The 23,556-nt window shown below is 42.5% G+C and overlaps 1 protein-coding gene across 2 annotated transcripts in view; it reads right to left on the bottom strand.

The window, feature by feature from the left end:
* Positions 1-303: 303 nt before the first annotated feature.
* The window catches only part of Cd86 (CD86 molecule), a 69,175-nt gene continuing 45,922 nt past the window's right edge, over positions 304-23,556 (bottom strand). For both annotated transcript variants that reach the window (XM_028862269.2, XM_028862268.2), the window contains exons 3-7: positions 20,238-20,573; positions 17,474-17,770; positions 14,839-14,994; positions 3,421-3,462; positions 304-1,827 (exon numbers count right to left, since the gene is read on the bottom strand). In XM_028862269.2, the coding sequence (XP_028718102.1) occupies positions 14,843-14,994; positions 17,474-17,770; positions 20,238-20,573 (785 nt within the window). In that variant the 3' untranslated portion in view covers positions 304-1,827; positions 3,421-3,462; positions 14,839-14,842. The remainder of the gene's footprint in view (positions 1,828-3,420; positions 3,463-14,838; positions 14,995-17,473; positions 17,771-20,237; positions 20,574-23,556) is intronic.

The raw sequence follows: 23,556 nt of genomic DNA, 5'->3' as shown, positions 1-23,556 counted from the left end.
TACATGCACAGATGATCGTAATTTAAAAATTGCTCAGTATAAAAAAGTAAGTACTGTTTCCTTATTCTGAGGTTCCCTAGTGGCAGTCAGGAAGTTGATCTTACTCAGTTTTTAAAGATGTCTCATTATGGAGAGATATATTTAGGCAAACATAACTCTCATTTCTTGTCCAATGGTTAGAGAAGAAGGAAGGAAAAGAGGGTGTGGGAGGAGTCTGGGAACCACAGAATTATGAAGGGTGAGTAGGAACATTAGCCCATAATGGTACTCCTGACATGGAAGGGGAAGAAAAGTGAACTTGGATAAATGCAAGAAAACTTTATTGGAATCTGCTCTGTACAGAACATGTTAGCAACCAGCCAAATCCTAACAGTCTGCACAGGCAGGGGCGAGATGTATGAATGGAAACATGACAGCCTGAGCCTTACTAGCAGAACGGTCTACAACCCTCCAGGGCCCTTATGTAGAATACAAAGAGCGATTTTTGCTGCTCGGTCTTCCCAAAGTCCTCCTTTGAAGGGCCAATCCATGCCCGCTGGGACATCGGCAGACTAAGGTAGCCTCGGAGTGTTGTGTTTTCTGCTTTTCCTAACTCTACTAACCCATGAGCTGAAAGAGTCTTAGACTTCCTCCCTCATGCCATCATAGTGACTGCTCTTCTCCTGAACTCTGTGTCCAGCTGGATGAAACATGGGGATCATCAAGACACCTGTTGACCACCAAGGCAATTGCTATCTACATCCATTGGGACATATCATCCATCCCTGGCTTCTTGACTTGGCCAAGGATTGGGAGATCAGTCAATCCTTCTCTGAGAACTGTTGGTCGGACTCAATTGATTTCCCCTTGTTTTGAGTGTTTTACTGTCTTATCCTTGAACAGCTGTCCACAGACCATTGCCAGCATCCCGTTTTTCTCAAGAGGAGAAATGGGCCTCAAGGCCTCTAGGATGTCTTGCTTTCTTCGGTGCTGCCGGCGAAAGCTTGTTAATTGCTGGCTGGTTAGGTGGATTCTCTCAATATCAGCAGCAGCCAAGACGGAAGTGGCTCCTGGATCCAGGGATTGTTCCATCACTGTGTTTCTCGATCTCCCGGCATTGAGAATTCAGTGCTAGCTGTTACCTGTGCATTACTTTGGTCATCGTATTCATTACTGATCCGGACAGAGGGGCAAGCGTTCCTTATAAGTGGCGGGTCTTTCTCTAGAGCATAGTAATTATGCTACTATGGTATATGGTCTTTTCTATTTTAAGATATTAACAGGACCACATCAGACAGCATCATCAAATACACCACTCCCATCCTGACTGAAGAGGTAGTTGTTCAGGCCCAAGGATACAGGATGGAGTGAGCCATCACTTTAGAATTCAAGAGAGATAAAAGTCAGTATTCCTACAACAAGGAGTTCCATATAAAAACACGCTATGCCAAATTAGGAGAGGGATATGATCTAAAGTAGGAGAGGCTGATCCAAAATATTATTTCCCATCAAGGAGCCATTTCAGTGCCCTAGACCTGAGTGTGAACTGAGTCAGACAAAGCAGACTGAGAATTAGTGTCTGCTCCTGCACAGGGAACAGAGCTGTCAGGGTAAGGAACTGTTTCACCTAGAGGGAGTCGTCGAGCACCACCTACCCTAATAATTACATTATCTTGTCTTCTAGGAAATCAGAGAGGTTGCCCAAAAGCTTGGAAAGGAAAGAGGATGAGATATGGACACCATTCAGAATTTTGTTCTTTAATCAAGTATAGTTCTCTGGTCATCTGAGGATGTTTTTGGATTGTGAACAATGCCGGACTTCTTACTTCAGGCACAGAGATTTTTATTCTGGGAAAACAAAACAAAACAGAAAAGAGACTGGGTGAGATTTCACAACAGGACCACTTTCTTTTGGTAGATTTCAAACATGAGACATATGCAGGTGACCATTGTAATGTCAATGGTTAGAAACAAAGTATTGAAACAGAGGATGGGAAAGCAGAAGGGAGGAAAGCTAGGCTACACTGTGAGCCAAGCTTCGACCTCAACAACTACCCTTCGCTGTCCCCTGGCCCGGGTCCTTACCCTGCCATTGTGTGGACACTTGATGCCTTCCTTCTGCATGCCCTTCCAGAACATTTCTGAAGCCAGTCTTAGAAGGCCAGCAGCACTTCAATGACCTTGGCTCTCTACCACAAATTGCCAGAGTGAGTCTTGTTGCTAGTGCCTGGTAAGTTCTGAGCTCCGTGTGGCCTCTGCATTCTGGGGTTACCATAATTGTCTCTTCAACCAGGCTCTTTTTAAATTTTTTTAAATTCATTTTACATACCAACCACAGATCCCACTCTCATCCCTCCTCCTGCTCCCCCCATCCCCATCCCCTCCTCCAAAAGGATAAGGCCTCCCATGGGGAGTCAGCAAAGCCTCAACCAGGCTCTTTTATAGGAAACTTTGATCCCATGGCCAGGCACTCAGGGCCTTGGCATTCTTGAGTTCCCAGTTCCTCAGTGGGCATGGAGGAACAGGCAACCCAATTGTGTCATGTTGTCAGAGGACTGGTCACCAGAAACTTTCAGGTATGCCTGGCCTTGTGCTGGGTGCTAGGGTCAGCTTCACAACAGTGCTATCAGCCGCGACAGTGTCTGCCTTCCGTAGAGTTCAAGTAATAGTGTTTTCTAAGGTCATTTCAGAATAGAAAGTAAGCAGCCACATGATGCTGTAGCAGGTGGACATGATTAAGTTTAGGGAAAGGTTTTTTTTTTTTTTTTTAAGAAAGTGCTGATGGAGACAAGAGCTGAAGAATGAGGGAGAAGAAACAGTAGAAGATGCTTCTAAGTGGTGGGTACAGCAGGCACAAAGGTACTGAGATACTGAGACTGAAAGGAGCGTGCTACTCTTTATTTTATTTTATTTTTTTCGAGACAGGGTTTCTCTGTGTAGCTTTGGCACCTTTCCTGGAACTCACTCTATAGCCCAGGCTGGCCTCGAACTCACAGAGATCTACCTGCCTCTGTCTCCTGCGCGTGCTGGGATTAAAGGCGTGCACCACCACCTCCCGTGCATGCACCGGCCGGGAGCATGCTAGTTTTGCCTGCTTCTTTATTTATTCATTCTGTATAAGAGGCTCACTAGTACAGCCATTGTTAAGTGCTGAAGTTGCCATGGTGAATGAGATGTGGGCTATGTCTGCCCCATCACACCCTGTGCTTTGCTTAGTCCTTGACCTTGGTTGACTCAGCATGTCCTCAGGACACTGCATTGGATACTGCCCTCTGTTTATGGCCACTTTCCTCCATGCGCTCCCTTGTCTTGCTGTCTTTCCTCTCCCCATTCTCTTTTTTGTAAGTCCCAGCATGCTTCAGGTTAAAGCCTGTGCAAGTCACAGGCAGGCACTCGGGGGTCAAATCTCCCTCCTTCAACAGTGCTGCAGTCGGGACTCACCTTTCTCCAATCTCTCACACTCTTCATTCTCCATTTTGATTTCTGAAAGAGATCGAAAACAGATTCAGAAGCTGCATCGCTCATAAACATGGAAAAGAGAGGACGTGAAGTGGCTTCAAAATCCTGGGTCTCAGAGGAATTATGACTAGGGGCTGGGAGGACTTCTTTGCATCCCAAGGTAAAAGCCTTTTTTTTTTTTTTTTTTTTTTTTTTTTTTTTTTTTTTTTTTTTTTTTTTTTTTTATGTTGGACATAATCCCATCCCCGCATAGCGGTATCCTCACTGAAATGAAGGGGTGTGGGGGTAACACACTCAGTTTCACTAGTCTTTTAATGACAGAGAAGAGTTTCTAAAATTTGAAATCTAAGTAGGTTTAGAAGGTGGATGAAAGATATTCAGTCCCAACGATGCTGATGTCTAGATGGTTAGCCGGATGTGCTACGAAATAATACCACGTGTGTATTGTTGCATGGACAGGCTAAAGCAGGAAATCTCCAGTCAGCTAGGTCCCCAAAGGCCCAATTGCTTCCTGAATGGACTTATTGTTGATGCAATTTGGGGTTCAAATTCCTCCAAGTTGATGGATGGGTTAGTAATGCCCTCCCACAAAGAGACTCATGGTTTGTTCTCCTGGGCATCCATGGAAAACATAGGGACCACTCAATAATACCCTGATGGTTTTGTGACTCAGCCTGTACTAGAGTCTTCCTGAACACTTCCGGCAACTTCTTTTTAGTGTGTGTGCATATTTAAAAATGGCCATCTTCATGGAGGTATATCCATGAACAAGATTTATACTTTTTGAGTAGAAAGATTGGTAAGTTTCTTTTTTGAGATAGGGTCTTACTACATAGCCCAGGATGGTCTTGAACTCAAGCTTCCTGCTTCCACCTCCTGAGTGCTAGGAATATAGTACTTTATCATCATACCTGGCTCTACTTCTGTTCTCCATTTTCAAAATCATTCTGCCAGCTGTGGATTATTTTTATAGAGTTGGCCTTTTAATTTTTACTAATGAGTCCTCTAGCCATTCGATTGAGATTGCTTTGATCCACTGATCAATTTGGAGAAGGTAGTAACAATATTTTGTCTTCTAATCCTTGAACACAGTATTTGCTTCCATTTATTTAGGTCTACTTCAATTTCTACCCATAGTAACGTTGTATAGTTTTAGGTGTTGCATTTGTTTTGTTAAATGTCTTGCCGACACCTTATTATTATGTGATGATCCCAGAAACTGTATTGAAACATTTTCTCAGTCTTTGTTTATTGTTGTCTATAGAATATAATGGACCTTGATTTTTTTTTTTGACCTTGCATTTCGAGACTTAGTTACTCTCACTTATTAGTTCTTTTAATAGTTTTAAAGGCTTTCTACAAACATGATCATGTTATCTGCCTCAAAGATGGAGTTTTTTTGTCCTTTTTTTCCGGTCTGTAAGCCTTTCTCTTTTGAGTCTTTTAACAGGCTAGGACTTCCAGCACAATGCTGAAGAAAAGCAGTAACCATGGGCATTCTTGCCTCCTTCCCATCTTAGGGGAAGAACAATTTGCCCTTTATCACCATGATGCTATCAGAATGGTTTTTGCTAGACATCCTTTGTGGGCTTGAGATATTCCCCTTGAATTCCTAGTTTGTGAACGTTTTTCTTTCTCTTTTCAAATTATGAATGGGTGGTAATTTCATTAAAAGCCTTTTCTGTATCCATTGACATGACCACATGGGGTTTCTTTCAGTCTATTTGTTAATGACTATCACTACTTGGGATTTGAATGTTCAACTCTCCTACCTTCCCAGAATATGGTTTACTTTATCACGGTGTAGCATACTTGTAATATATTACTAGATTTTAATTTCTTATTTTGTTAAGATTTTTGGCATCTGTGTTCATATGGGACTCTTTTAGGACTCTTTTCTTGGTTTGTTTTTCTAGTTTGGGGTACCAGGAATCTCCCTCCTTCAGAGTAGCCTAACCATTGACTACAGGCAGTAGCTGTGAGCAATCACAATGCCACTTTTTCTCAGCTCTTAGTTACAGTTGCATTTTTCTGTTGCTGATGCCCAATATCTTGAAATAATAGTTTCACTCTTATTTTGTCTGGTTTCCAGTTGTCTGTGGCAGGAAGCAATTCATGAAGCAGTTGGGAGGAAGCAGAAGTCATTTTTTTTCCATACAACTTCAAGAGAGCTTTAGCTTTAGACAGGCTACTCACATTTCTTCATATTTTATAATCTTCCCTTGCTGAGATGCAGTTTGGACTACAATCTGGAGTCCGACCTTTGCAATTGGAGACAGCTACTCCTTTGGATATTTGAGAGCAGGGTCTCTGTCCTCCTTAGACCTATTCTCAGGTTAAGCGTTCTTGGTTTATTTGATGCCCTGGTTTCAATGTGGTCTAGCCCTAAGGTCCATGTGCTTGGAAGCACAATGTGGCGGCAAAGACAAATAGAGTAACCTTGTTGGAGGGAATTTGGCCATGGGAGCCACACTTGGGAGAATTAGTATGTACCCCTTGGGAGTGAGTTGGATCTCACTGGTGACTGGTGCTGTATAAGCAGGTTGTTATATAAGAAGCCCAACTCCTTCCTTTGGTCTTTCTCCTGCACACCTGTGTATCTACACACACTCCTCTTACATGTGTTCCCACCGCACCGTGCAATCTGCATGTCATGATGCAATGCAATGTGACTGCCTGACCTTGAGCTTTTCAGCCCCCAACCATAAACCATGACAAAAGTTTCCTTTAAGGCATCCAGCCTTTGGTATCTTGTTATAGCAACGCAAAGGGACTGAGGCATTTGAGCGCTTTCCTATTTGAGTTTCCAGATACTTTCTAAATTGGATTAGATTTTATTACTGCCCCAAGTCCTCTCAAAAATCATGGTGCTTGATAGCTGGATATAGTATCCCAGACAAATATAAAACACAAAATAATCAAATGGTCTTTTCATACCCATGGCAAAGTCAGCATAATTACAAGAAAGCCCCTGTTTAAAAATGAAAGCCGACAATGAGGAGACACCACACGTGACCCACACTTTTGGAATGGATGGTAACTTCAGTATTTTGAAGTGGAAATGGGAGGAGATCACTAACTTTCAGTTTTTAAACTCTGTGAAGGTTCCTGTTTAAATGCTGATGAAAAACGAGTCACTTTGGAAAAGACACTTGTCTTTGAAGGAATTATAACTAGCTAGGTATGGTAGCACACACCTTTAGTCTCAGCACTCAAGAGGCAGAGGTAAGCAGATCTCTGTGAGTTTAAGTCCAGCCTGATCTACATAGCAAGGCCTGTGGTAGCTAGAGTTACATAATGAGAACTTGTCTCAAAAAAAAAAATTGTCTCTCTGAGAACCAAGACTCTTTTACCTTTGCTGTCGGGGGACTAACTCTAAAACCTGTTGACTTTCTGAGTACTATTATATACATTTTTTTAGTCAGACAGATCCTCAAATGGACAAACTGATGGGGTTACTTCAGATTGGATGAAAACAATAATTCAGAATTATACGTTCTCCTGCCTTTTCTTTCTTATTAATCTGAGGAGGGGCAGGGCAGAAATCACCTATATAGACTTGATATTTCCTTCTTATTCATTTAAATGGCCTAAAGAGGATAAATGTACATAACTGAGACACAATTAACAGACTTGGGCCAGAACTTTCAATGCCAAGTTAGTTACTTAGAAGAATGTCTCCTCTGAGAAGTGGATTAACATCATACTGGAAGAAGGCCCATTTGGGGATATACTCCTACTAGTTGTCAATGAGGATGGGTCATGACTGCTCAAGTATCTGTCTGTTGGAGGAATTTAGTTCCTTGAGGTTGTAGAACTGAACTCCTCATTTCTTAGCTGGCTGGCTGTCAAGTGAGGACCCTTTCTAGCCTCTAGAAGTCATCCAAATTCCTTGGTTCATGACTTTCTTTTCCCAAGTTCAAAGCCAACAGTGATGGACTGAGCTTTCCCCAAATCTCGTATACCTCCTCCATCTTCTAATGGAGCTCTCTAACCTACCTGAGTAAATTCTGTGGCTCATGTAAATTTTTTCTATATAAGATAACACATGGAGGGTCTGGAGGGGTGACTCAGTGGTTCAGAGCACTTGATGCTTTTGCATAGGACCCCGATTCACTTCCCAGCACCCACATGGCAGCTTACCTGTAACTCTACTTCCAGGGGAGCTGACACTCTCTTCTGGCCTCTAAGGGAATGAGGCAGGTATGCAGTACACATACACACATGTGTGCAAAATGCTCATACGTACAAAGTAAAAATAAATAAATCTTTTTTTCAAGATAATATAACATTTTAGGTATGGGAAGTAGAAGTTTTGAAAGGGGCAGTATTTTACTTATTGCAGCCAAGACCAGAAGAATGCACAAAGCAAGGACCCTTACTACAGAACTCAAGCTCATGAACATCGTATAACCACACCGTTTATTTTTCCATGGTATGTCTCCTTCCTGGAGATGTCAAGGATCCTTTCTTTGACCAAACTCATTGTCATGTATAACTGACCACACAACTTTTGCTATCAATACTTTCATCACATTCTTTTGGTGCTATCCTTTTCTGTCTTCTGCCTTTTGATGACATAGTTTAATGTGACCATCTTATGCACGCATTTAGCTTCTCTAAATCCCCTTCCGACTCCTTTCTTGCATGTACATGTGTCATCCTTGACTTCCTTATCTAGTCTCAAACATTTCTGGTTGCCTTATGGGGAAAGAAACTTCCTTTTCTTACTCCATCTATCCTTTGTTTCAGTTGCAAGTTGATCATTCCATTGTAAAAACAAACCCAGGAAACAGCTCGTTCCCTTCTAGAAATTGCTTCTACTTCTATGGCTAATCTCTTTCTAAGTGCTATTGGAGATTACGTCCCCAAGGAAAGGCCGCTCACTAATCTAACACCTAAATAAAGTCAGAAGTGATGCATATCCCAACAGATTTTAGTTACACCACAACACGGAAGCGCAAGAAATTTGGAAAAACAAGGTAACGTGATTCCTCCAAATGACTACGACTCCTTAACTTGTGAGCACAAAGATATTGAAATGGCTAGGCAAATAATCGAAAAGTCTACTCATAAAAATGATTAATGACCTCAAAGAAGGCATAAACAAATAAACAGATGATGTAAGGAAATCAACTCAGGATGTGACTGAGAAAGTCAACACAAACAGATTTTGAAAAAAAAAAAAATGAACAGAAATGCTGGAAATGAAAATCCAATACATCAAATAAGCAATCCTGTGGAAAGCCGCCATACTAGACAAGGCAGATAAGGCATAAGGAGGAACATCAGGGGCTTTGGAGATGGCTAAGTGTGTAAAAGTGTTTCCTGTGCAGGCACCAGGACCAGAGTTTGAATTCCTAGAAGCCATGTAAACCACAGATGTGCAGCAGGAGCATCTGTAGCCCTGATGCTCTGTGGGGTGATGGGAGCTGGAGACGGGAGACTCCCCAGAGGCTCATGGTCCAGCTAGCCTAGAGCACATGGTGGAAAAGCAACAAAGAGGCACTGTCTTGCCAGGTGGTGGTGGCACACACCTTTAATCCCAGCACTCGGGAGGCAGAGGCAGGCGGATCTCTGTGAGTTCGAGGCCAGCCTGGTCTGCATATTGAGTTCAATTGGCAATAGCAACAAACAAACAAAAAACAAACCAAACATCAACAAGCCTAGGAGAAAGTCTAATTCAGAGAATGAAGGACTTCTAAAATTCGAACTTTAAAGCACTGAAGAAAAAAAGAAATCAAAGGAGATATTATGAGAAGGATTTTCCATGCTTTCATGTGGGCAGAAGAAAACATGAAAAATTGATATATTGCCAAAAACACTGTGCAGATTCAATTCAATCTTACTAAAATTCCACTGGCATTCTTCACATAAATAGAGAAAACAATCATAAAATTAATATAGAAGTAAAAAAAGACCCCAAAATAGTTGAACCATATCACAATATCTGATCTCAAGTTATACTGTCTAGCCACAGTTACAGAAACAGCATGATACAGACACAAAGCTAGACATGGAGACCATGGGATAGAACAGAGAGCTCAGAATTAGCCCTATAGATGCAGCTGTAGGTGTCTATTTTTTTTACAAAGATGCCAAAAATATATATTAGAGAAAAAAAGAAAAAAAAAAAAAAATGGTGCCTCAAGAACTAGATATCCACATACAGATGACCACAACTAGATCTCTATTTCTCACCTTGTAAAGAAAAATCTATTTAAAATGGGTGAAAGCCTTAGTTAAGACAAACTGCCTTCTTTGATGCATTGGAGGAAAACATATGGGGAAACCCGAGATAAGGCCCGGGCAAGGACTTTTTGAGAAGGACTGCTCTACCTCAGGAAATAATAATAGTTCCACTTGACAAATGGAACTGCACGGAACCCAAAGACTGCGGAACAGCAAAGCTCACAACAGAATGAGGAGATAGCCTATGCAACAGAGAAAATCTTCGCCACTGTATGTGTAACCGAAAATGCATATCTAAAACACAAAGAACGCCTTTTTTTGTTTTTTGTTTTTGTTTTCCTTCAGGAGCACAGGCTTCATAACCACCTGAACCAAGTAGGGAACCTTGGCATCACCTGAACATTGTAAACACCTCCATTGAAAGAGAAAGGTGGCCAGAACAAAAGGGAGAAGAAGAGGAAGAAGGAGGAGGAGAAGGAGGAGGAGGAGGAAGGAAAGGAGGAAGGAAGGAAGGAGAGAGAGAGAGAGAGAGAGAGAGAGAGAGAGAGAGAGAGAGGAGTTGTAAACCAACAAATCACTTCAGATATGCAAGTCCCAGTGCAGAATAAAAGCAAGAACACACACACACACACACACACACACACACACACACACACACCCCAAAAACAAAAAACAAAAACAAGACAGCATATCTTATCCACAACTTGCTAATCTCTCTATACGGTATGCCTCTAATGAAAGCAGCCCGAAAGAACTTCCAGACAAAGGATTCCAATGATCATAGCTATGTTAGACAACGCATAGCAGATGTGAATAAACTCCAGGAGAAACAAACCCCCAAAGTTGAATGAACTAAGGAAACTCATCAGAGAGGCCCAGGAGCATCCAAAACAATACAGGCTATGGCTGTGGATCATAGTTGCTCATCAGAACTGGATGGTGAAGACTCTGTTGCTGAAGACACCACATACTTGAGTTGTAAGATACAGAGAATCCATTCTGAACTGCCCAGGAAACTTTCTCTCTGCCACATAGCTTCCACAGTGCTGGAAGGTGCTATGAAGGCGGCTGGGGCAGAAAAGTCATCAATGGTCTAATCTAGTGCTGGTCCCTGCATGCTACAAAACCCACTTTCCAGACCAAATATGCCCACTAGTGCCAACGGTGGCAAGACTCTTTATGGAGATTACCAACTGATCTCTTGATTGGATCTGAGGTCTGCTCTACAGGGGGAAATTCATGCCTAGTACTGTAAACAGGAGGAAGGAAATCACAGACCTTAGGGGAGAATCTCTTGATGCTGTCCTTTTAAATGGCTATGTTATCAAAGTACCTTCTAAACATTTATATTGATATCCACAGATTTATGTTGCTCCCAACTTTGGCCAGAGATGTTTCTTATTGCAGTGGGTAGTGGTTAATGCAGAGACACATTATTGTTCAAAGTGCTGAGAATAAGTGACTTTGAATGTTCAGCTATCAAAGAGACCTCTATGTCTAACCCCAACCCCCACGGCTCAGGGAACTTCACAGAAGATGGAGGAGAAAGAACGTAGGAGCCAGAGGATGAAGAGCAGGGCTGTGAGACGCTGTCTTCTGAACATGACTTGACTGTTGTACTCATGAACCCCCAGTAGCTGGGGTGACCTACACAAGATTTGTACAAGATCAAGCCAGTCAAAATTTCTTTCATCGATGAGGGAGGGGCTTGTGAGGCCCCACCCCTACTTGAGAAGCTATTGACTGTGGTGGTATTGTGTTCCCCAAAATATTGTGCACTCTAATAAACTTATCTGGGGTCAGAGAACAGAACAGCCACAATATTAAACATAGAGGTTAGGCAGTGGTAGCACACGCCTTTAATCCTATCACTTGGGAGGCAGAGATCTATCTGGATCTCTGTGAGTTTAAAGCCACACTAGAAACATCCAGGCATAGTAACTCATGCCTTTAATCCCAGAAAGCGAGCCTTTAATCCCAGGAAGTGATGTCAGAAAGCAGAAAGGTATAGAAGGTGTGAAGACCAGGAACTAGGCTGGTTAAGCTTTCAGGCTTTCGAGAAACAGTTCAGCTGAGATTCATTCTGGATGAGGACTCAGAGGCTTCCAGTCTGAGGAAACAGGATCAGCTGAGGAATTGGCAAGGTGAGGTGGTTGTGGCTTGTTCTGTTTCTCTGATCATTCAGCGTTCACCCCAATACCTGGCTCTGGGTTTATTTTTATTAATAAGACCATTTAAATTCATGCTACATCTGGCGACCAACGTTCGTGGTACGAATTCAAGAAAAAGCTACTTGCCTGTGGCCTTACGGGCCCAGCTCAGACCCAAGCTACACATTGCCAGTTGTGGTGGCACACACTGGTTGGATTTACTGAAGGGGGCAGAGGCAGGAGGATCCTGAGCTCAAGGCGGGCCTAGGAGGCTTGCTAAGGAGAAGCATCGGCTGGGGACTAGCTACAAAGGGTGGCATTGAGACCATGGAGGCAGTGGCTGCTGCTCCGAGTTGCTGGCTCCTTCTCATCATGTTGGTGACTGCAGTGATGCTGCTTCCTGAGACAAAGGGTTTATTGCTGCTTGTTCAGAGAAGAATTGCCAGGACCATCGTGTTACAAGAAAGCATCAACAAAGGTCAGTTTGGAAAAGTTTGGCAAGACAAATGGAGGGGAGAAATTTCTGTGAAGATATTCTCTTCTAGGGAAGAACATTCATGGTTCTAAGAGACAGACACTTTATCAGACTGTGATTGCTCCAAACCACAGAAGAGGCACATACACACACACACAAAAAATCTGCAGAGAACCATGACCACACCTAACAGCAACTTTGAAATCTTCAAAAGGATGATGGAACCCCACAAAGATGATTCACAAGGACTATGGTAAAACCATTAAGCTGATTAACACCACAAAAAGATCCACTTTGACTATAAATTGCTCAGGACAATTTTGAGATGGCTAGCTGAGATGATCCAGCCTGACAGACTACTCAAGCAAGGACTTGAGACATCCCTGCACTTATTATGCAGCGACTGGACAAATGATATAGGACTTGACAATTAAACCCAAAATTTTCTTTTCAGAATCCCCTAAAGATGTCTTCACCCCTAGAAAGCAGTAAGTAATTTTAAGAAAACAACGCCCACATTCCCAAGAGGTGGGATGGGAGGTTTATGGTTGTTTAATGAGTTATAGATATTGTCATTGTTTATGATGGTTGGTTATAAGTTGTTAATTGTTAGTGGTCAGGAAAAAAGTTGAACAAGGAGATTAGATTCAGAGTTTTTGTTTAAAAAAGAAAAAGAGAGAATATAGATATGAGGTAGATCATTGAATCTACTCTGAGAAAAAAGATAAAGAAATAATAGGATATATGAGTAGATCATTGAGTCTACTCTAAAAAGAAAAAGGGGAAGATATAAAAATGGCAAAAGGTAGATTAATGAATCTATTATGAAAAGAAAAATGAGTGAATATGGATATAAGACAAAAAGAGAGATTATTAAATCTACTTTTAAAAAGGAACTACTTGTTTTAAATAGGATAAGTAATAAAATTTTTTATCTGAGTTTATCAAATGTTACTGGACTGGACATTGTTAATATATATAATGGAATTTTTTTGTCTGAATCTGTCAAATGTTAGCAAACTGACATTGTTAATGTAATTCTTGACTGTATATATTGTATATATTTATTGGATATAGTTTTTCTTGTATTAGTTATAAGCTTTTAAAATTTTAGATAAAAAAGGGGAAATGTGGTGGTATTGTGTTCCCTAAAATATTGTGCACTCTAATAAACTTATCTGGGGTCAGAGAACAGAACAGTCACAATATTAAACTTAGAGGTTAGGCAGTGGTTAGGCACACGCCTTTAATCCTATCACTTGGGAGGCAGAGATCTATCTGGATCTCTGTGAGTTCAAGGCCACACTGGACACAGCCAGGCATGGTAACAAGAGCCTTTAATCCCAGGAAGTGATGACTGGAAGCAGAAAGGTATTTAAGGTGTGAGGATGAGGAACTAGAGCCTGGTTAAGCATTTAGGCTTTTGAGCAACAGTTCAGCTGAGATCCATTTGGATAAGGATTCAGAGGCTTCAGTCTGAGGAAACAGGATCAGCTGAGGAACTGGCGAGGTGAGGTGGCCGTGGCTTGTTCTGCTTCTCTGATCTTCCAGCATTCACCCCAATACCTGCTCCAGGTTTGCTCTTATTAATAAGAGCTTTTAAGATTCCGGCTACAATTGGCAGTTGATGGTTCCTTGGAGGGAGAGTCACTTGTTTTTAGGAGTATGGCAGTGGAAGGCTGTCTGTGCACCTGTAGATGACCCCATGCCTATGTGTACATGGGCAACTCTAATTGGACTCAATGGGTTAAATAGGTAAATAAATTATAAAGGGTCGGACTTCGGGGGAGCTGATAGAAGGAGTTCTAGGAAAATTGACGTTAGGGAGTGGGAAGTAAATATGATCAGGAAACATTGGCTTTCATACATGTAGGAGATTTTCCAAAACATAAATACAAATTTAAAAATGTAACACAAAAGAAACCCCCAAAGCACCCAATTAATAAATGAATCGACTAGTCGCTTCTCAAAGTATTAATGGCCAGTAAACACACACACACACACACACACACACACACACACACACACACACACACACACACACACGTAACATCCTTAGCCATTAAGGAGATACAAGTCAAAACTACAATGAAGTTCTATGGCACCTCAGTCAGAGAGGCTGTCATCGGAACAAAGGACAAAACAAAGGACAGAAAGAGTGCAAGGAAAAAGGAGGTCTGCACACTGCTTGTGAAAATGCAAATTAGGGTGGCCACTACTATGGAGGTTCCTCAAAAGACTAAAAATAGAACTAACTGGTGACACATCTACACTATTCCTGTGTATATAACCAAAGAACTCTAAGTTTGCACGTCACAAAGATATTGACACATAAACCATGTTTATTATGTCACTATTCACAGTAGCCAAATACAGAACCATCAACATTTAAAAGAGTAAACATGAGTTATACACACACATATATATGTACTATAAAACACTTTTTCTTTTCAGTATCGGAGACTGAACTTGGCTTGTATATGCTATGTACTATTGCATTGTCGAGCTTCCTTCTCATCTGGTGTGCTCATTAAAAACAAACTTTAACCGGTTATCTTCAGACAGAACAAAGACAGTTGTCACCTTTCTAAGAGATGCCAGGCTGTTCCTGCTTCCTCAGGCATTTTTTTACCAGGAGCAGCAGCAGCAATCCAAAGAAGACCGAAATAAAGACAATTGCAACGGCACCTAAAATCCAGGACGAGTTTTCCTTTTGATCAGTTTGGGGCTCTGGAAGAACTAGAAATGGCAAATTTTCTGTCAGTAAGAAATTCATTTATGAAAGGCTTAAATTTGCTGCCTGCTTCCCTCCCTCCCTCCCTCCCTCCCTTTCTTTCCATCATCTCCTTGGGTTCTAGGGCCATAGGAAACTGAAATCAACAACAGGGGGCTTGGAAAGTCCCTGGGTAATGGTCCCTCCATCCACCATCATCTAGAAGTCAGTCTCTAGATCACCTCTCATCTGGGCAAATAGAACAACCTCCTCATGGGCAGCTACTTCAACGTGTTTGGTTATTACTTCCACTAAGGTAGCCCAAGATCCCTCAGCCAGCTCTTTGGCATGCCTCCTCTGTTAGAAAACCTTTGATATTTCCCTCCTTCTCTTGAGAATCCGATCCCCGAAGGCCAGAATTGCTTCCTAGAAGAGGAGTGCCTAACTGCAGTCTGGGAAGTTGAGTGTCTCACTTTATAGACATTTAAAGGAATAGTTCTTTTATTCAATCCTAAATTACAGGAAAATTAGGGTAAAAATCTCCCATAGTTTAGCTACAATTTGTAAGCATGTTTTCTGTCCCTAGAATAATAAGGTAAAGAATTGTTGGCATCGTGGACCATATTTAATATCTTTTGAGCGAGCCCCTGTTTGTCTCACTTGAACCTATTTGGAATTTCTAATAGAGGAGGGTTATACTTTCTATTGGAAGACTTCCACTTTTTGATACTCAAAGAGATTCAGTAGCTAACCTATGTCTGTCTGATCAAGGCATAGATTAGGGACAGAGAGATACAGGCCCTTTTGCTGAGGTAGCTAGGGCTGAAGCATTTCTGAAGGTGGTACCTGGGGAAGTTCTAATCTAGTTGACAAGTAGAGGTGGTGAGTGTATGGTGTTGATCAGTCCCTGCTCATTTGTAGACAAGGGTGGCGCGGGAGTTGGGGTCATGATGTTGGTGGCTACATGAAGGTGTTGAGCTTCAGGAACTACTTGGGGTGTCTTCTGTGTGGCTAGGAGATGTTGCAATAGAAGCCACTGGGACAGCTGGGTGACTCCATCTTTCACTAAATTCTCAGTGGCTGAGACATCTGAGTAAAAGGAAATCAGTACCAGGAGAGGGAGTGTGGGTTTAGTTGTAAAACTGGCTGTGGGCACTAGCCGCAGGGATTTTTCTAAGAGTATGTCCATAGGCCAAGTTACTGAGGGAGGCACCAGGAGCAAGGAGGAGGCAAAGCCAGGGGGATGCAGAAAGAGATGGATGGAGGGATGCCATCAGAAGGGGCAAATAATAAGGAGAGGGCTGGAGAAGAGGCCGTAGAAACAGAAGGCAGATGGCTGGGGGATGGGATTAGGTTCAGAATAAATGGGGGTCAAGTGGGTACAGGGTGCCTTTTTTCTAGGAGGAAATGTTGCCTCTCACAAGTTGAGCACAGATGTAGATTAGCTCTCAATGGGACAGAACTGGCACTGAGTTTCAACTTTTTCTTTCATCAGCATGGAAGCCAGAAATGCATCAAGAATATGCTACAAGCACTCCTTCACTGGGTCTGCCTTGACCATATTTCCTGCTTCTTACTAGGCACAGCTGATTCACAGTGGTCCTCTCATCATCAGATGAGCATACTTGCTACCTCACAGTTTTTCTGTGCAGAAAGTCACTGCAAATTTGAGGGTCTTCCATTTAGAACTCTGTCCCTTTTTTTCACCATATTTACCAAGACCAATAATCCATTTTACAGTATGATAAAACCCTAGTACCTTTAGGAAAGTTGACTTTCAAAGCTCTTACCTGCCTCTGAATGCTCACCAGCTGATCATCAGCTTGTTTTAAATTTAAGCAATTGTTTCCATGAACTATAATTTAGACTTGAATTTCATCTTAAAAAAATTCAGTTTGTCATCTAAGTATGTCATAGAGTTCTTATTTTCCTGGAAGAAACTCAAGAACTAGAAGACATCTTCTACCTTTGAGTTTTCAGCCTTTATAATCAATAATACCTAGAATGATTTCATATGCACAATAAGTACTGTTGGGAGGCAGGTATAAACATAGTATATATATATATATATATATATATATATATATATATATGTGTGTGTGTGTGTGTGTGTGTGTATGTGTGTGTGTGTTGTGTGTGTGTGTGTGTATGTGTGTGTGTGTGTGTGTGTGTGTGTGTGTGTGTGTTATGCATTTTATTCAATTGACAGCTTCTTGCTAGGAGATATCTTCTATTTTCTGACTACAACACCTCATCATCCTCCATCCAAGGATAGCTCCTAAGTCTGGGTCAGTTTCGGGGCTAAGACCATGTTTCTTCAAGTGTAGCCCAGATTCATAGACTCTTAGGCCTTAGATCATGCAGATGTAGCAAGAGCCTTCTATTTGGGTCGTTCCTAGCAGCCTGCTGGAAGGTTTCCCTACAAGCAGTGAACATTGGATGGTTGGGCTAAAAGGTTTGCATGTGACTCCTGGTGAAGTAAATAGTCTTGGGAAGCAGGCTTACCTATATAGTGAGGTCTGGAGACAATCTTCACAGACGCAGTTTCCAGAACACACAAGGCGGTCACATTGAACACATCATCGGGGAATGGCATAGATAGGCTCACAGAAATGCTGAACAGCTCTGTGACATTGTCTTGCGATATCTGCATGTCCTCATCATGCTCATTAGTTGAATTAGTTATCCAAAAATACATCTTTATAGGTTTTGGATAACCTTGCTTAGACCAGCAGGTCAAATTTATGCCAGAATTTCTTGTTATATTTGGAACCGACTCTATTTCAGGTTCACTGAAGTTAGCTGGAAGCAGAGTAGAGAGGGAAATGGTCAGTCTGAATGCAGATGTATTTACAAAGGAATGGTAAGTAATGAACGGCAAATTCCCTGATTGGGGGACACCTGGCATTCTCAAGGTGTAAAAAGTGTGGGCCTCAGCCCATAGGGAGGGCTGCATGATAAGCCTACATTTATCTATTAAGAAATCCACTTAACTCTTTATCTAAGTCAAGAGAGTGCTCTGTGACAGGCAAGCTAGCTGAAATGGTCTCACCAAGGTCTGTAGTGAAGCGACTATTCCAGGAAGTGGAGTCTGGGTGGAAACCTGCTCTGACTATTGGGCCCACATTCCCACAGGGAAGCATTTCAATGCTCCACCCAGGGGTGGAGCTAAAATTCCACCAGGAACTCACAGGGTTTACGGGCCTTATATGCTCTGGGTCTCATCTTTAAGAACCTAAGAATAAGAATAAGAAATGGGAGTCTTTGTGTTTACAAACTCAGAATATTGGTTTTTGACACAATTATCATGGTTTCATCATCATGCATTATAACAGTGGTTCTCAACCTGTGGGTTGAGACCCCTTTGGGGATTGCATGTCAGATATCCTGCATATCAGATACTTACATTATGACTCATAACAGTAGAAAAATTACAGTTACCAAGTAGTAATGAAATAATTTTTCATTATTGAAAAATTATGTGGGGTCACCACAACATGAAGGACTGTATTAAAGGGTCACATTAGGAAGGTTGAGAACCACTGTGCTCTAAGAATTCATCCATCTGGGGGCAAATTCTCTTGCCTTTGTTTCCCACTCATGTTTTTAGGGCTGAAGTGCACTGGCCCATAGATCTTGGACCTGACAAATGTGCCTTTAGCCAGCCAAATCCCTTGCTGTTCTTCTATAGTTACTAGGGTGTTTGTGGATTCTATATACTAATTGATAATTCAGTATGGGGCTGGAGAGATGGCTCAGCCATTTAAAGGCTAGACTCATAACCAAAAAGTTAATGCAACGTATTGTTTCTAAAACGGAAGTCACTAACGTGTTACCTTCTTTGAGTTTGGCAATATTAACATGCTCCTTGAACATCCTGCTGATGCTGGCTGAGGGCTACCAGATGCTATTTAGCTTCATCAACAATACCTTTGCAGTCTCGGGTTAAGTTGTAGCAGTAATACACATTATAACAAATAGACAACCGGTTTTCAAAGCTTGTCTGTGCCCCGCCTGAAACACACTGTTTCTCCAAAGGTGCCTGGTAGTCTTGTTTGAATCGCATTGCACTCAAGGGGAGTAGCACTCCATTCTATGGCTGTTTTTGCCTGTTTGATTATGTGGTTTTAGAAAAAAGTTCCTTCTAGGAGGAAAGGCTGCTTCTCCAAAGTTGTTGGTCTGCCTTTTCCAAGTTCATTAAGAACTCATCTGGATCCAGCAGTAGCATGTCTAGGTATCTACCCTGGAGAAATACAACTTAGGTCCACACAGAAGCTGACACTTGAATGTTTACAGTGGCTCCATTTGTAATAGCTTCCAACTGGCAACAACCCAGAGCCTTTCAGTGGTTGAATGGATAAAGAGTATAATGTAATTCATCAATTAAGAAAAAAAAAAAACAACTTCCAAATTGTTGATACACTCAACTTAGGTGAAACACACGAGGCATTTTGCTGAATGAAAGAAGTCAGCCTCAAAGATTAAATACACATGATTGGCTCTGCGTCTATTATATTCTTAAAAAAAAAGATAAAATTATAAGATCCCAAAGCAAGAGTTATGGATAAAAAGAGAATGACTCCAAAAGGAACTATCCCCAAGGGAATTTTCCAGTGTGATGCAAGCGCCCTGAATCTTATCTATACAGAGTCTACAAAATTAATAAACATTTTGCACTTAAACAATAGATAGGTTTCCCTGTATACTGGTTTCAAAAGTCTGTAGTGACATGCAGGCTTTCCTAAGCCCCATGAAACAGAGAAGCTGGCTTATTAGTTTGTGGGTTCTGTTCAGTGGGTTGTTTCCCTTCTGTCTGCCAGGCTCATAGTTGGGGCAGCAGAAACTCAAACGATCTATGGAGAGTTGGAGGGAAAGTCTGAATCTGTTAGCTGCCACCCTTGGGAGGCGCTTAAGACCACAGTCTGTGTGTGTGCATGTGTGTGCCTTCATGTGGTGTTTGAGTGTTCGTGTGTGCGCGCGTGTGTGTGTGTGTGTGTGTGTGTGTGTGTGTGTGTGTGTGTGTGTGTGCATGTGTGTGTCTTCATGTGGTGTTTGAGTGTTCGTGTGTGTGTGTGTGTGCGCGCGTGCGTGTGTGTGTGTGTGTGTTTTGTACACATGTGGAGGTAAATGTCAGATGCATTTCCTCAACCATTCTCCATCTTCTGCCTTCCTGTCCATTTCTTTCAAATTCCCAGTTTTAATGTTTCCCTGTTCATTTATAGTCTCCTGTGAGCAGGCCAGCTATCTGAACATAACATTGACCACATACCGGTCACTGACAGCTCCGTATCTGTCTGCTGGAGGATAACCGAACCTTTGCTTGTTTTCTCTTGTATGAAACAATCATATGAGCCCGTGTCCTTGATCTGAACGTTGTGAAGTCGTAGAGTCCAGTTATCTCCGTCAAAGCTTGTGCGGCCCCGATACTTGCCATCCACGTTATCGAGTTTCTCTTTGCCCAGAAAGTGCTCATACAGAACCAACTTTTTCTGGTCCTGCCAAAATATGACCAACTCACTCTGGCTTCTATTTTGAGCCTTTGTAAATGGGCATGGCAGGTACGCAGTCCTATTGAAATAAGCTTGTCTCTTCAGGAGAGCAGCATCTAAAATAGAAAAACTGAGAATTAGGGAAGAGGAAACAGGAAGGAAGATATTCCATTCCCCCAACACAACACCCAGCCTCCGGCTTTCCAGCGAGAGATGGTCCTGGAGAGCCGAATGTTAAGATCTAGAACAGGGCGTCCATGCTGGACATCTGGGTCAGACCCTTGTTCTTACTCCACTGTTCCCTTGTGCAAACCACAACCTTTGTGAGTCTCGGTTTTCTCACCTCATTAAGGAGGTGGTCTGAAATAATGTTCTAGGATTCTTTCTAGCACTACAGTTCTGCGGATTTCTAAACCAGAGTATTGGCCATCATTATGTGGTCTTCCATAACTGCTGTGCCACCACCCTAACCTCTCCCTGTCCATGCCATCCTCTTATTCTTTGATTTGCTATTGTAAAAAAAAAAAAAAATGTAGTGACTCTTGGGAGATTGTGTGGTCAGAGTATTTAAGGAACACGAGTAGAATGTTGAGAGTGAACTGTAGATGGGAAGGTGAGGAAGTGCTTTATCATATTGGAGACACTGACTTGCTACTCCCAGGCTCCATTGCCTCTGCAAACTTTTATAACACCAAAGGAGCATGCTGGTAAAGTTCGGAGATAGGACATGCTGGCATAAGCCAACTTGTAGGGCTTTTTTCTGGGCCACAGAGCTCCTTGAGACTCAGCAAGGAAAGTAACTAGAGGGAGCTGAGAGGTGAAAGGCAAGGTGAGTGGGTTGTTAGTGGTTCACGTGAAATTGGATGCTGCCACGGGGAGAAGATTGGAGAAGGTTCTGCATAAAGATCCATTCATCCTTCAGGATTTCAGGAAGGGAGGAAAGGGAGGGACGAGAGGGGGAGGGGGATGAGATGAGTGGCACTCAAAGCGTTGGTGGTGCAGGAAAAAATAAATTGACCTCATCAGTGGGCCTGCCTTCAAACAGGACCCAAGTAGACAGGGAGCAAGGGTGTGTACTTGGCAGAGCTGAACTACTGCAGGCCGCCCACGAGAACCTATGGTCAAGAGTTGCCAGTGGTCTCAGGGGGTACTCCACACACCAGTGAAGTACAGCATGCATGTCTGGGCTGGAGGGAAGAGGGAAAACACTGGGTTCCCACAACAGTGAAAATAGGATCTAAGGACAATTGACTCCATCCGGCTTTCTGTCACACCTTTGCTCATCTCTTAAGCGAGATGCAAGAGTGCCACCTACTGTAAATGTTCCCAGTGCTGTGACGGCTGGTATGGGCAGGACTCTGGGGAGGGCAGGACACGTTCTGGTTTAGGTCTAATTCGTTGTGTGATCCCGGGCAGATGATCTACTAGAGAAGGCGAACGGGCAGCTGAAGCATTGACCAGCTATCGATTGGCGAGACATTACTGCTCAGCTGTCAGTCACATTTTCTCGAACTGAAAGTGAATTCACCCTGAGTTTCTTACATCTTCTTGACACCCAGGTTTTCTTTCCTCTGTGGAGAGTCACAGCACCTACTTTCCTTTCTATCCACTCTCTCTACTAACAGACAAGTGCAACGTCTCCTACCCAGGCCCCTTCTCGAAAAGATAACCGAGACTCCCTCTTCACCTCAGCTCCCTCTTTACCTGCAAATACAAAGCAGACCAAAGCCGTTGGCCTCATCTGGGGGCTGGTCAGAAACTTAGATTCTCTGGTTCCAACCAAGATCTCAATCAGACTCTGCATTTTTACCAAGAACCCCTATTTGGAAAACTGAGGAGATCAGAAACGACAGCCTGGACACATTCATTTCTACCTTTTCCAAACCTCTTCTCCTCTCCATGGGGGTGGAAATCACTCTGTAGCCATTCTGAGTGGAACTGAAAGTATTTCACAGTCTACATGTGTTGGCTCATCCCCAGACCCTGGTTTTCTTGATGTCACTCTGAATCAGGAAGGTACATGTTCTTAACTGTGACCATATGGGGAAGATGTGACACAAGGTCTGTTCTTTCCCCGTGGCTTCAGGCCTCCCCTGTTATGGTCCCCAGAACTTGGGGCCTCTAAGCAAGTGAATTCCCTGGGATTCCATTGGTGGAAAGCACAGAAAGAACAGCCTTGACTATCCCTCCCTCCTCTAACACTTGGGCAAGAGAAATGGTTTGATGATGTCAGGAGACAGGCACGTAGGAATTTAGCCATACATCTCCCCAACTGGGAATAGGGATCAAGAATACTAAAGGACTTCTGTAGGAAACAACAACAACAACAACAACAAACATCTAAGTGCCACCCGGAGCCCATGGTCTGAGAACTCTGTGAGTCTACGACCCACCAGAGCATCCGTCTTCCCTGGTCATTACTCCAAACTCGGGCGATGCTTTAATCATCTCTTCCTCATTTTACTATGCCATTATGTTCCAAGTTTCTTCTTCTTTTTGTGAACTCCCTCCAGAGCTTTTCTAGGCTTGCTGGAAGTCCCATTCCACTGTACTAGACTCCATGATAGCTGACCTTCTTCAATAAATATACATGTAAATGTTCTTTCCATGATATCTGGTTCTACTCAAAGGACTCTGTGTGGCCCCCAGACACTGCTGGCTTCATCAGCAAGGACCTTGAGCAGCCCCTCTTCATTTAGAGGGATCTATACTAGTCTATGTAACCTGTCTCCCTGTTGTGAAACATTATTAGTCACTACCTCTTCATTCAAGGAGGATTGGGGCATTATATTCAAGGCTGTTCTTTCTAACCAACTTTCAAGATAACTGCCAAGATAATCTAACAGTTTATCCACCACCGAGTCTACCAACAACCTTTTATCAAAGCTGCTTGACTTCATCAGTCACAAAGACTAGTTCAGAAGCCTTCCATCTCCTATGACATGATCCCGAGCAGAGTCACCTGAGGCTCAGGACCTCAGATCTTGGCCTCAACACACTCATCTCTACCCATAACTCGTGATTCCTCCAGGTTTCACTCTTACTTTCTCTATATCTAGTCTTCAATTTCATTGAGACCTCAATCTTGTCCCCACACTG

This window comes from Peromyscus leucopus, chromosome 12 (genome assembly GCF_004664715.2).
Source record: "Peromyscus leucopus breed LL Stock chromosome 12, UCI_PerLeu_2.1, whole genome shotgun sequence".
NCBI classification, from domain to species: Eukaryota; Metazoa; Chordata; class Mammalia; order Rodentia; family Cricetidae; genus Peromyscus; species Peromyscus leucopus.
Note: the sequence above shows the minus strand (reverse complement) of the source record. Positions and strands in the feature narration are given on the sequence as shown.